Raw genomic sequence first — 14,843 nt, forward strand, 5'->3', positions numbered from 1 at the left:
AAAAAAAGAAAAAAAAGGAATAAACGTTTCAAAAACTGAACCTTGCCCCTTCACCATCATTAAAAAATAATGACACAGGAATAAACGTTTCAAAAATGAACCTTGCCCCTTCACCATCATTTAAAAAGAAATAATGACAAAGGAATAAACCATGCAAAAAAAAAACATAACAAAAACTCTACTCCCTCTCAATCATACAATGAATAAAAACCCAGCAAATATAGCACTTGAAATATTTCAAAGCACTGCAGGGCCATCTCCTGACTGCAGTCAACAGACGCCCCACGAACTCCCTGCACCACCACCCCATGTGAGATGACCTGAGTGCAGGGGGACAGTTCACTTAAACTTCTGGAGCACCTCCACCACCTTGTCCTCCTGAACCCAACGCTGCATGATCTGAAACAAAACCAGTTTCCGTTTCTCTCAAGGAGGTGTCGCTCTCTTCAGACAAATCCATACATGCTCCAGCACATCTTACAGGCAGATGCCTGACAAGCAGCGTTAAACCAACATGCTGGTAAGGCTTTTGAGTTCCATGCGTATGTACTTAACTACCAATACAGACAATGTCCCCTATGCCCTGGACATGGATGTAGCAAAGAATCAGTGCAGCTTCCCATACTTTAAGTCAGAGTGTGACATTGTGGTTTTTTTGACCTGGTTCAGTGTGAAACGATACCACTTGGCAAATATCAGCTGTTCTGCTGCCATCTTGTGCTTTTTGTGGTGAAAATAAAACTGATTTGATGTTGGTATACATGGAGCTGTCACACTGTACTGAGTTGGTGCTCAGCTTACATAAAACTGTTACTGTCAATGGACTCAACTTGGAAGGGAGGCTGGGGGGAGGGATTGTTCAATTTGGCTCCACAATGAAGCAATTATTGTCATCAGAAGTGGCTTGGTATGCAGTGTCTTGCATGTGTTGAATCGGAACAGGTATGACTCACCACTACTGAAGTGACTCGGCAGCAGTGCAGAGTCTCCTTTAGTGTGTGGCCTCCTGGCGACCTAACATCAATAACTAGCTCCCTGTGTACTGCAGCAGACAAGCCAGGTTATGATTGTGTATTGGGGGTGGGAGTCAGAATATGGTGGAGGTAACGCCGCTGATGGGGAAGCTAGTTCAGTTACTCAAGGAGGCATCACAGCATTCAGACAAATCCATGTAAGCTACACCACATCTGCTAAGAAGATGCCTGACCAGCAGCAAAACCCAACATGCTTAGTCAGGTCTTAAGGGGAAAAGAAAGGGATACATTAACAAATAAATGGATGTCATCAAATTAATGAATAAATAAATCAGAATAAGTAAATAAATCTATAAAATAAAGTAAATCTAGAAATAAAAATAGGTAAGCAAATAAATAAAGAAATAAAATGAAATGTAGAAAAACAAAATCATGAGAAACCGGCCAATTAGAAAACTTCTCACGTGGAACCATTTCTCAAACCCCAGCCCAGACACAGAGGTAAGCTTGATGCAAAATCACAAGGTTAAATGTGCTGGGCCTACTTTGATGTGTGTGCATACGTGGTTTTGAAGTGAAATATACAAAAATCAAATGTTCATTTTTCATGGTGATTTGACACTTGCTGTTCATTTATTTTGAAACTGACAAATCACCACAATTATCACTTTTTTAACTTTTCACACTGTACACAATTTTATCCCGTTTTCTGCAGCAGTGAATCTTTTTGGAAAAGTAACACGTGCACCCAAAATGTATACAGGTCGGTGACCTTACATTAAAATTCTTGCGTTCTTGCAGCAGTGAATCTGTGCTTGAGCTTCACTGAAATAATGTCAAAGTGTGTAGCATGTGCACTCAAGCAGCTGAACTTGTGTGGACTGACTATTGCAACTAACTTTTTTTTCAATTTCAAATACGGATGTAGCAACTGATTTGTTTCATAATAATACTCCTGTTGACTACTTAAATTGTACTTTATTGTGATTTTTCTTGATGATCTTTTTTTGTGCTCTGTTACTGTTATGACTGTTGATATATGGGGGATGCTATTACTAATTATCAGTGCCCATAAATAAATCTGGCTGACAAAGATGTACAAAAGTGTGTGTGTGTGTGTGTGTGTGCAGGTTTATGATTTGATTAAAATGTAAATGGGTATGGAGTGACTGCTTGATAAATAGTTTGTCATTTAAAAAAATATATATATTTCCCATAAAAATATTTAACAGAATACACAAATTTACTGGTGAACAGATCATGAGATATTGCTCTCTTTAGGAAAAATGCTTTCCATTTCTTTGTTTGATTCAAGACCAGTAATTGTGAAGTGAAAAAGTGTAATGCTGTTTGCTTGCAGTTCTTTGTTGTTAATATGAGTATAAAATAAAATGCTTTTAAGTCCTTGAAAGTCTTGGTGTGGCATTATGTGTGTGCACGATAAGGAGGAAGTGGTGTTAGAGATTGCAAGGATGTTGTTTTTTTGCAACTGCTGGATGATTTTCAAGGATTTGATTTCTCAAACTTTATTCATGCATGGACACAATATGGCTATTTAGTAGTGATAAAATATTTAGTTGTTAATCTCTGCAATAAATTCTTTCTATACACTAACAATCTGTACGATAAACTGCCGCAAGCATCATCTACCTATGCTTTGCAATCAGCCTCATCCTTCCAAGTAACAAGTAAGATAACTCAAAACATGTCCAAACAAGGCAGATCAAGTATACAATCTCACAGTCATGGTGGTTCAAATCACGGACAAAGCAGCACTCACATGCTCCCAGATGTCTTGTGGAGGACCAGAAGACACACTGGCAGGACAGCTTTGCCGCCGATTCAGTGGCGCTGAGGATGGCCTCTGACCTGGCACCTTTGAACCCTGACCAAATCGCTGACCTGCAGCAGACAAGTATGATTCTTTGAGTTTGATTTTTCCTTGCAAACACCCAGGTCACTGCAAGGCCTAACCAGCACCTCAAGGCCTGGTGGGCATGTTGGGTTTCTGTGAAAGTCAGGCACCTGTGTTTTTCTTTCTTTCTTTCTTTTTGATTTGTTTCTTTTATTTTTTTTAACAAATGTTGTGTGGCATGTATGTATGTATGTTGTGTGGAATATATGTATGTATGTTGTGTGGCATGGCATGTATGTATGTTGTGTGGCATGTATGTATGTATGTTGTGTGGCCTATATGTATGTTGTGTGGCATATATGTATGTTCGCATGTATGTATATTGTGTGGCATATATGTGTGTTGGCATGTATGTATGTTGTGTGGCATATATGTATGTTGTGTGTCATGTATGCATGTTGTGTGGCATATATGTATGTTGTGTGGCATGTATGTATGTTGTGTGGCATGTGTGTGGCATGCATGCATGTTGTGTGGCATGTGTATGTTGTGTGGCATATATGTATGTTGTGTGGCATGTATGCATGTTGTGTGGCATGTGTATGTTGTGTGGCATGTATGTATGTTGTGTGGCATGTATGTATCAGTCCAGACACTTTGACATCTTCAAGCAACAGCAAAGGGTCATGTTAAACTCATCTTTTTATCACATTATAATATCGCTTGACAGCTGCAGCCAACTTTTGCGAGCAACAGAAAATTGACAAACTTGGCACCCATGACCAAGTTTGAAATGAACAAGTCCATTGTCTTACTTTCACACAAACTGAATTGTGTGACTGAGAGCGTTGAGTCTAAAATATTTGGCGCCACAGAAACTTGGCGATGAAAGAGTTAAGGTCAACTGTTTCAAAGTGTCTGGCTGTTGTCTTGATCATAGTGGTAGTCAAAATCATACTTGTCAGTCCATTCACCTTTTGTGACAGTGCTCAGAGTGACCTTGACCTGATCTCTTATGTTGGCATTGGTATTTCGGGTCAAGGCCATCAGCAAGGTGTGACCTCCGTGATGAGAGAACAGCTGCTGCAGACGTAAGTCACTGGAGGTCAGCAGTCCCAGGGTTCTCAGAGCTGCACACAGAGACGATATATCTTTACCATCACTCACAACTGTGGCACAAGATAAAAAATACTCATTCATAGTCATTAAAATGAGCGACCACAATCAGGAAGATGAAACACTCTAATGGAGACGAAAGACCTTTACCATCACTTGAAACTGCAGCACAAGATTAAAATACAAATTTACTGTAATGATGAAAATGTGCGATCACCATGGAGACAGTGAAAATACTGTAACGTGGGCAGCAGGACAGTTTATCTTTGATGCACACCTAATATTCATGCTAAGAAATAAAACTTGTCATCGTCTACCATGCTCCATACAACTTGTGCTAAATATCAACCTTTATTTATTAAATATTGTTGCTCATAGCCCCTTCTGACCACACATGGCAATATCTGGGCTGAAAACAGTTAATACCAATCCTGCAAAACCTGAAAGGAAGAAAAAAAAAAAAGAGAAAAAATTACACATAAGTACAGTCATTCATGTACACAAACCAAGGACATCCTGTCAATTTTTCACCAAAGGATTTTTTTTTAACTCACTCCGGACAATGGAACGCTATAGCGTTCCTGACGTAAGTTAGTGTTCCAGACAACAGAACGCTATAGCGGTTTCAACAATTAAAAATTTTTCCACGTTTTCTTCATGGGGTAGCATAACAATTGCAGCTACACTGGGCATTGCAAACATGTCAAGGGTCGAATGGAAAGTTTCTTCATGAGATTTGGTAACAACACACTCCACAGCAAGTTCAGGACCCCACACGACAAGCTAATCTGCATACGTATCGAAAATGGCATCGCAGGCAATACAAGTGGAAATTTTTGGAGCATACTAGATCACGACAGCGGTTTTACTGCTGCTGAAGCGATTGAAATGCTTCAAACTTAAGGTTTCAACATCAACGAGGATGAAAAAGACGTTGAATAAAGTATCTACAGTGAAGAAAACAACCAGCAAGAAGGTGTTGATAGTGACTCAGCTTCTGAGAGCAGTGAAGAGGGAGGGGGGTGGGCGTTCACATGATGTGAGGAGAGGGTTCAGTGGGTCAAGTACAGTGAATTTCATTCAGTTACTTTGTTTTGTATTTTTTGTGATTCTTTTCAAAACCCTAACAAATTGGTCATCTGTAGGGAAAAGCATGGGATAGAACTATTCATCCGGAGTGAGCTGAACATAATCTGAACACACACATGATTATACATGATACACAAAATGATGTATGATAACTGGCATACTACCCCCTACCCCCAAAATGTCTATACTATCTATACAGAAGAGCCCCTGACATCCCCACATGGGAAAGTTTCAAACTTGTCCATTTAAAATGAACCCATGCATTCATTAATAATCCAGATCTTCAACTGAAAGACAAACATACACCCTAAGCTGCCAATAGTAAAGATTTCTATTATCAAAGTACATATCATACCCGACAGCTGATGCTGTTACAAAAAAGAAGAGGAACAGAGAGAGAGAGAGAGAATGAGAAACAAACTCTGTCCCAAAACTCAATGCATGCACTCCCACAGACCATCAAGCTCACCCAGTACTTCAAGCTGTTCCTCCTCCTCACTGACACGGATGAAGTCCAACAGTTTGGGAACAATGCCACATTTAGACAGTTCCATATGAACAGGCACCTGCAACAGTTTCACACTATGTGTTATGCATTATTCAAATACATAACAGCTAGTATCAAAAGAAAAATGATGTCAGAGCATTCATGAGTTTTCCAAGAATCTGCTTTTACACCACTGCAACAGAAAAAGTTTTGTTTCTTCACTGTCTTCCAAGAAGTACATATAAAATACACAGTCTCACAAGTAAATGTAGTGGAACAGTGACCTACTGGTAATGCACAGTGTCGTACCAATTCACCTATTCCTGAATCGCTTGTTCTAATTTCACCTGTTCCCAATTTGCCTTTCACTAAATTGGTGATCTTGGTTTGCCTATTCCCAGTTTGCTTATGCAATTAGTTGCTCTGTGTGTGTGTGTGTGTGTTTGTGCACGTGTGTGCATGCACATGTGTGTGTGCATGCCACTCACACACTGCATCAGTCTGCATATTAAAAAAAAAAAAAAAAAAAAAAAAAAGCTCACTGATTCAAGCTTTATCATAAATGAATTATATCATATTCGCTCAGAAGTCACTGCCTTGAAAGCACTCAAAGTTTTGCCCAGTCTGAGACCAGTAGATTAAAAGTGTTCACAGAAGCTGATAGTGGTATGTGTGCACAAACATTTGTGTGTGTGTATGTGCATGCTGGACACAGAGAGATAGAGAGAACAGCTGAGTAGACAAAACAGGACAAAGAGTCAAACTCTTAAGCAGCTATGAGGGTGGCAGCATGATCGAAGAGTAGGCGAAACAGGAACAGGCAAATCGGACTTGCACCTTGCACACAAACAGAAAGCTAGTGCCCTTGGGCATGTGTCCCCTACACAGACTGGGATTTTCAACTCCCACCTCACCAGACTTTGACAGCTGGTCTAGGTGCCAGTCATTGAGATGAGATGAAAAACCAAGGTCACTTGTGCAGCACACATGTTGCCGTACAAAAGAACCCCACTGCAACAAAAGGGTAATCCCTGCCTAAATTCTGTAAAAAAAAATCCACTTCAATATAACAAGTACACCTGCAGGCAGAAAAAAATGAAAAACAAAATGTGAGGAAAGCAGCCCCCAGATTTCACTGAGAGACATCTGTTGTGACAAACAGTAATTCAATGTTTTGAAAGAATCCTATAATATACATACTGAATTTCTTCTCTTTTTTTTTTTAATGCACCAAGCAAAGGATCAACCATGAAAGAGAATAGAAAAAATTGCACTAGTATATCTGTTGTGACAAACAGTAATTCAAAGTTTTGAAAGAATCTTACATGTACATTTGGGGACAAAAAACAAAACAAAAACTGCACCGAGCGAATTATCAATCATGAAAAGAGAATAGAAGAAACTGCACTCACATATCTGTTGTGACAAATGGTAATTCAGTGTTTTGCAAGAATCCTATATGCATACCTTAAAAAACAGAAACAACAACAAAAAAAACATGCACCAAACAAAGTATCAATCATGAAACAGAATAGAAGAAACTGCACTCACGTATCTGTTGCCACAAACGCTAATTCTTCTTCTTCTTCTGCGTTCATGGGCTTCAACTCCCACCTTCACTCATATGTACACGAGCAGGCTTCTATGTGCATGACCATTTTTACTCTGCCATGTAGGCAGCCATACTCCGTTTTCGGGAGTGTGCATGCTGGGTATGTTCTTGTTTTGGTAACCCGCCGAACACTGACATGGATTACAGGATCTATAATGTGTATTTGATCTTCTGCTTGCGTATACACACAAAAGGGGTTCAGGCACTGGCAGGTCTGCACATACATTGACCTGGGAGATCAGAAAAATCTCCACCCTTTACCCACCATAGGCGATTACTGAGATTCGAACCTGGGACCCTCAGATTGAAAGTCCAACGCTTTAACCACTCGGCTGATGAGCCCGTCAAACACTAATTCAATGTTTTGAAAGAATCCTATATACATGTTAAAAAATTAAAATAAAATGAAATAATAAAATTAAAAACCTGCACCAAACGAAGTATCAATCATGAAAAGAAAACAGAAGAAACGGCATGCACACAACCTGCCAACCATCACACTCACCGAAGAGAACCTGACCAGGTCATAGAGAAAGGTCAGGGTGCACAGCTTGATGCTGGGAGACCGACAGAACAGGTTCTGAATGGCCTGAGAGCCACATGTCACCACAGCCGCCCGCTGGCACTCCTTGTTGATTGGCTGGCCAGGTGCAAGGGGGCGGAGACCAAGCCATGATTGATACCTTGAGCTGCTGGTGTTTGAAGGAGTGGTGTTTGATGTCCATCCATCTGATGAAATGGATAGAAGTTGAATTATAAACACACACACACACACACACACTCACATACACACACATACACACACTCACTCACACACACACACACACACACACACACACACTCACACACACACACACACACGCACGCACACACACACGCACACACACGCACGCACACACACACACACGCACACACACACACACACACACGCACGCACACACACTCACAGTTTCACAGACCCAGAACCAACACAATTCTTATATAAAGTCAATCACAAAAAAAAAGTTTTTTTTCAAATGAATTCTGCATAGGAAAAAAAAAGGAGAAAATTATGAGATAATTTTGTGCAAATCTGCTGCTGATTAAATCATCATCTACTATCCTCCTTTTGCAGAACATCAGAACAAAAGCACCTTTGATGCATGAAGAATGTTCCATCCATCCTTAGTCTCAGACCTATAAAATCTCATATCAAAGGCCTACCAAATATTTAAAATGTAATCACTGAGCTTACAATTCTGAGAATGGTGAACACAGAAACTTCACGCAGGGGAGTGACGGCCTACAGGTAACGCGTCCACCTAGGAAGCGAGAGAATCTTAGCGTGCTGGTTCAATTCACGGCTCAGCTGCCGATATTTTCTCCCCCTCCACTAGACCTTGAGTGGCGGTCTGGATGCTAGTCATTCGGATGAGACGATAAACCGAGGTCCCGTGTGAAGCATGCACTTAGCGCACGTAAAAGAACACACAGCAACAAAACGGTTGTTCCTGGCAAATTTCTGTAGAAAAATCCACTTCAATAGGAAAAACAAATAAAACTGCACGCAGGGAAAAGTACCAAAAAAATGGATGGTGTTGCAGTGTAGCGACGCGCTCTCCCTGGGGAGAGCAGCCCAAATTTCATACAGAGAAATCTGTTGTGATAAAAAGAAATACAAATACAAATACAAAACCTGAGTAGTTTATCAGTTAATATCTGATGGGAAATAGTCTATTCGTTTCATATGTTTACTAAATCTAAAAACTGCTTCACTGCTTCACAATTATGGCTGTCATGTTTCTGACTGCTTGTGTATGTTGTATGTTTCTGATTATTCACATGCGTTGTATGATGGCTTACATGCCCCTCACAGTCTTATCACAGAACATATACTTCCTCAGTTTTAAATTTGCAAGAAGAAAAAGATGCACATACATACTTAATTCATGCATGAAACCATTCTACCCAAAAGTAAGTATATATTAACTTATATTATGCACACACACACACACACACACACACACACACACACACACACACACACACTGTAGAGACACATGCATGCATGTACAAGATGAATTTTCATGCATACCCACACACATCCACCTTGCTTGTCAATCAACTAACAGGAAGCGGAGACGCCTCAAACTAATTCAAAACACGCACCGACACCATCTTTGACTGACGTCCCCTTCGTCCCAGGTCGCTGTGCAGAGGTCATGACCTTCTCAGACACTGTCTCGCATGCCGACTGGGAGCACAGACCCAAAGCATCCTTGACAACAGCGGCAGTGGCCGGAGACATGCAATGCAGGGCAATGTTCATCGACTTCTCAGCTTTTCTTGAGCCGATGGTCGCTTCTGAGTGAGTCCTTCACACAGACGATCCTCTGCTAAATGCATGGATGCAATGCCACAAGTTTGTGTACAGGTACACACCAATGCACATGCACACATCAATACCTTAGACAATTCTAACATAATACACGTATATAAGTAGCATTTTCATTATATGGTGGCAAAGCGGGTGCATGTCAACACACACACACACACACACACACACACACACACACACACAGATACTAGATTCAAAAGAAAAAAGAAGTCAAATGATACAAATAAAGAGTGACAACACTGTGGCCTTTGTATCTCCTGTCCACTGCTCAATGCTCAGCTTTTATCACAGACTGACAAAACCATACAGTTCAGCCAACAGCAAAGTGAGACCTCTATGATCAATAGTTTCTCCACTGCAATCATAATTCATTTACAGCTTAGTCTTTTGTGAAGGACCACAACTCTCAAACTATGAGGCAATATTGCACTGGCTCCTAGTGCTGCAGCCTTGGGGTGGATAAATACCTGGCCTTTGGGGACCAACCCCACACCGACTGTCCTACAACCCTCTTGGCCGAGAGAGTGGGGATGTATCTTGGGTAAGGCACTCTCCACTACTATCAAATTCCAGCCCAGATAGTTGGGACAGCAGTTGCCTCCTTTGCTTGTCCTGATGGTCAGTTGGTCACCACTAACTATCAATATATGTATCCATATCATATCATACCATATGATAATCAGTCGTGTCCGACTGTGACCATCAGAACAGCAGAGGAGACAACTACTGCCCCGACTATTTGGGCTAGAATTTGATTATAGTGGAGAGTGTCTTGCCCAAGTTACATCCCAACTCTCTCGGCCAAGAGGGTTTTAGGACAGTCCGTGTTGGGATGGTTCCCAAAGGCCAGCTAGCCCCCAAGGCTGTAGCACTAAGAGCCAGTGCAGTCTTGCCTCCTAGTTTGAGAGTCATTGTCCTTCACAAAAGACTAAACTGTAAATGATTTCCCATCGTAATGGAGAAACCATTGATAATACAGCTCTCGCTTCACTGTTCGCCAAACATACCGTATCACACCTACCTTCTGTCCCCTGACCGGAGGGCAGACAAGCTGTGACCGAAGGAGCTGTAGGACTTGCCCCCATCCCCACCTTCCATCTCCTGCGCCCCATGTGCCGCCCACACCACGCCCCTCTCCTCCAGAGGCTGGACCGATGTGCGCAGAATCAGACAGCACAAGGTCTGCAACACCACACACAGAGAACAACAACTCACAGGTGTGCTCTATCACCACAATCTGAATCACTACCACCACTTTCAAAAATCTGGAAACAAACTTAATTATCAGTACCACCAAGTAATGTCAGCATTCAGTCACAGAATAGTACATGTATAAACTAAAAAAAATAAAACAGATCCATATAAACTACACTGCAACCGCTGAAAGGGCAGATGCCTGACCTACACATAACCCCCAAAGCGCTGATCAGGCTTTGGGCGCACCAAGCTACACATCAACTAGAAGACCACCAGAGTTGCCTCACCTTGACTTCAGGGTCGGCAAGGTGAAGGAAAGGGGTCAGCAGCTCAAAGAGCCCTTCGTTGAACAGCCCCCTCCTCACCCGCCGCCTGTCCAACACCGCCTCCTTCTCTGCGTCCTCCTGCTGTTTTCGGGCCATGTCCTCCAGGGTCACCACCGGCTGCCTGGAGCTGTGGGTCAGGTGGGGGTTGGAGTCCACCCACAGCCCACACGGCTCTGGAGTCCTCTTCAAAGAGCTGCCCCTACCAGAGGGCAGCGGTGGCGGGGGTGGTTTCGGGGAAGCGTCGTCCTCCGCACCCAGAGGGTTCGTCAGTCTCTTGCACGTCACCAGCGTCATGCACAGCACAAAGTTGAGGAGAGACTGCACCAAGACCACCTCTACCTCCGTCAGGATTTCCCTGGCCATGACGCTGCCAGATTTGGCCAAAGTGGGGCGCGAGGTGATCCGGGACGTGCTGCTTCTGGAGCTCATGCTGGAGGCAGGTCTAGGAGGGGTCTGGGGGGGTCTGGCCCGGACAGTGTTCGAGGTGGTGGTGTGGGTGGTGGTGGTGGTGGTGGTGGTTGTGTGGTCCAGCTGTGTGGCCAAGCGGTGAGACATCCAGCGCAGGACAACAAAGACGCTGGGTCCGAACCTCTTCCACTGCTGCACCGCCAGTCTGTGGTTCAGCGTGCAATATTTCTCCCTGAGGAAAAGAAATCAATTTTCTATAAAATAATCAGACTGGTTGGTAGTTTGGTTTTGTTTTTTTGTTTTTTCCAAAATCTATTATTAACTCATTTTACCCCACAGCTACATGCCTACTACAACTCCCCTGGACCAGCACTACATGAGACCACTGCTGAATAAAAAGGCTGGTTCACTAAAACAGCAAAAATAAATGGAGAATTGTTGATTTAACTAGTTGAACAAAGCTTTATTTCCATGCTTCCGGAATCCGAAAATGGTTCAGTTTAGAATGGGAACTGTACAAAGCAAGAATAAACGAAATTAGAATAGTGTGTTGGTACAAGAATACTCATACCTGGTCCACAGGGGAAGTAATCATGGTATGAGTTGATTTGTACCTGAAGCAGAATGAGTTAACTCATTCAACCTTGCACCCGCCTGAGAGGCGTGTGCCGCTGATCGCTGTTCTCCGCCTAAGCCCGCCTGACAGGCGTGCGAAGAAACCCATTTATTTAAACTTATTCATCAGCTCATTATTATGCATTAAACTGCTAGGTATGGGAAGTAACTCCAACTTAACTTCCTTCCTCACTGGCATGTGAAGTTTCACTCCAAAAATCAAACAATTAGTGCGTTTTTTATCCGATTTTCCGCATCGATATGGTGAAACATCAAAGGTTTACTGCGCAGTTTAGAGCTCCATAAAATTATGGACTCTTGCAGTGAATTCAACATAGATAATAATGATGATTGGTCTTATAATTCTTTCGATAATTCATGGGAAAGTGAAGGAGATGAAATTAGCAACCACTGTAGACAAAGTGGCAGATATTTCAATCAAGAAGATAACCCACATCCTTCAACATCGACAGAAGCTGACATTTTACTATTTCTGTTTGTCATTTAAAGTTACAAGTATACTATTACATCCTTTGTCTTGAGACTTCAGCAATTTTTGTTTCAAAATTACATTTCAGTCATAATGTGAAGTTTGATATCTATTAGTTGAGCGGCTGCTATAAATTTGTGCCTGAAGTGAAGCACCCCTTCCCATTGATACAGTCAGGCCAAAACATGCCAGGCTGGGAAGGCTGCACAGGCAGAAAACTTTAAAGGACTGAAAGGGTTAATATAAATGGCAAACATTAAAGGTGAAGGAATTATGTATTGAATTCTCTTTGGTCAGAATCCCAGCTATCCACACTGGTAAATATAACAGGTCAAGCAAGACATCAAAACAAAACCACACTGAAAAACTCGCCCCAGGCTGAAAGAATTAAGCTTATCAATCAACTCAATGTTTAACTGTTTCAATGCCATGTTTCTGTGTGAAAAACACTTCCCAGTGCCAAATATTTTAGGCTCAACGCTCTCAGTCACACAATCAGATTTATGTCAAAACAACCCAATGGACATTCACTTCAAACTACGTCAGGGGGCAAAGGTTAGTCATTGTTCTATTGCCCAGGAAACTGACTGCAGCTGCCAAGCTTTGTTACAGTGTGATAAATGGTCTTTTTGACAAGACCCTTGTCTGGGTTACTAAAGTCACCAAGCTTTGTTACAGTGTGATAAATGGTCTTTTTGACAAGACCCTTGTCTGGGTTACTAAAGTCACCAAGCTTTGTTACAGTGTGATAAATGGTCTTTTTGACAAGACCCTTGTCTGGGTTACTAAAGTCACCAAGCTTTGTTACAGTGTGATAAATGGTCTTTTTGACAAGACCCTTGTCTGGGTTACTAAAGTCACCTATGGCGGTGAAAGAGTTAACATCAACACCCATCTCAGGTGATGTGGTCCCTCCAAGGGACTGGGAAAAAGAGACATATCTTCCACTACACTCACACCACCACAGCAGCAACTTACCATGGTGCTCAGCAAAAATGCAAAAAAAAATTTATCTTGTGTGTCTTAGATTTGAACTCATTCTGACAGCAGGCTCAGTGTGCCATCAATCGGGCCCAGCCAGGCAACACTGAATAAAGCAAAATGGATGCACAACAACAGTCAAATTAGCAACTAAACCCAGAAAATGGCCCTGCCACAAGCCATTCCACCAATGCAAATCTCTCACCAGGATGATCATAAGAAAACAAACACTTTTTAAAAAAAAAAATGACATTATCATAATCATATTGTAAAGCACAAAAAAAAGAAAAAGAAAAAGAGAAATGCATACGCAACAAAAACTGTCAACAGGCAAAGTGCTTTTTCTCAGCACCCCCCCCCCCCACCCCCACCCCCACCCCCCAAAAAAAACATCATAAAAGTGCCAAGTTATCAAGTTCTGAAAAAGACAAAAAGGAGTCGTAGAACATATAGTGGCAAATGGAGCATGAAAGGCAGAAATGAAAAATAAAACAGTGACAGAAAGAAAGAAAAAGGACAACAACAAAAACACAAAAAAAAAACCTCCAAGAATTTCTAGCATGATTTCAACAGGTTTAGTTTCAAGATGCCAAAGCATGCTGACTGCTCCATATAAGCTACAATTCATCTGCTTAAAAAAAAAAAAAATAAAAAAAAAAACAAGAAAAAAAGAAGAAGAAAAGAGAAGACACCCAACTCAAAATAAATCCAAAGAGCTAATCAACCCTTGACAACCTGCCCTAGAAGGGAATACTGTTTATACTGTACAGTCCATATCCAATAATACAAGTCTATGCCATTTCAAAAACAAAACCCTTTGAAAACAATGCCAGGGTAAGTGACTTTTGGCTGAAAATAGTTTGCACAGCGGAGTGAAAAGGATTTTTTTCCCTAGAAATTATGTTTGTAGTCACATCAATTACCAAGCACAAAATACACAAATGACACAACAAATGATACTACAACAACTACTACTACTACTATTACTACTACTACTACTATTACTAATAGTAATAAATATCTAAATACTGACATTTGTCAGTTAGGAGATTTTTACATACAGCATGTGTGGAAAATCTTGCAAAGAGATCATAATAATAATAATAATGGATATTTATATAGCACATTATGCAGAAATCTGCTCTAGCTGCTTTACAAAACACATGTGTGTTTTTTTACATGACACATCACATCAATTTCACGTATACACACCAAAATGCAACACGCAAACTACACACACACGCACACACAACACATACACATGAACACACAATGCATATATACATTTTAACATACATTCAAACATACATACGTAC

At 41.4% G+C, this 14,843-nt stretch overlaps 1 protein-coding gene across 1 annotated transcript in view; it reads right to left on the reverse strand.

The window, feature by feature from the left end:
• Positions 1–14,843, reverse strand: part of LOC143282821 (uncharacterized) — a 37,236-nt gene that overhangs the window by 238 nt on the left and 22,155 nt on the right. The window contains exons 11-18 of the mRNA XM_076588628.1: positions 10,995–11,673; positions 10,532–10,692; positions 9,282–9,487; positions 7,639–7,862; positions 5,504–5,600; positions 3,804–3,959; positions 2,755–2,876; positions 42–399 (exon numbers count right to left, since the gene is read on the reverse strand). Coding sequence (XP_076444743.1) covers positions 340–399; positions 2,755–2,876; positions 3,804–3,959; positions 5,504–5,600; positions 7,639–7,862; positions 9,282–9,487; positions 10,532–10,692; positions 10,995–11,673 — 1,705 coding nt within the window. The 3' untranslated portion in view covers positions 42–339. The remainder of the gene's footprint in view (positions 1–41; positions 400–2,754; positions 2,877–3,803; positions 3,960–5,503; positions 5,601–7,638; positions 7,863–9,281; positions 9,488–10,531; positions 10,693–10,994; positions 11,674–14,843) is intronic.

This window comes from Babylonia areolata, chromosome 6, assembly GCF_041734735.1.
Source record: "Babylonia areolata isolate BAREFJ2019XMU chromosome 6, ASM4173473v1, whole genome shotgun sequence".
NCBI classification, from domain to species: Eukaryota; Metazoa; Mollusca; class Gastropoda; order Neogastropoda; family Buccinidae; genus Babylonia; species Babylonia areolata.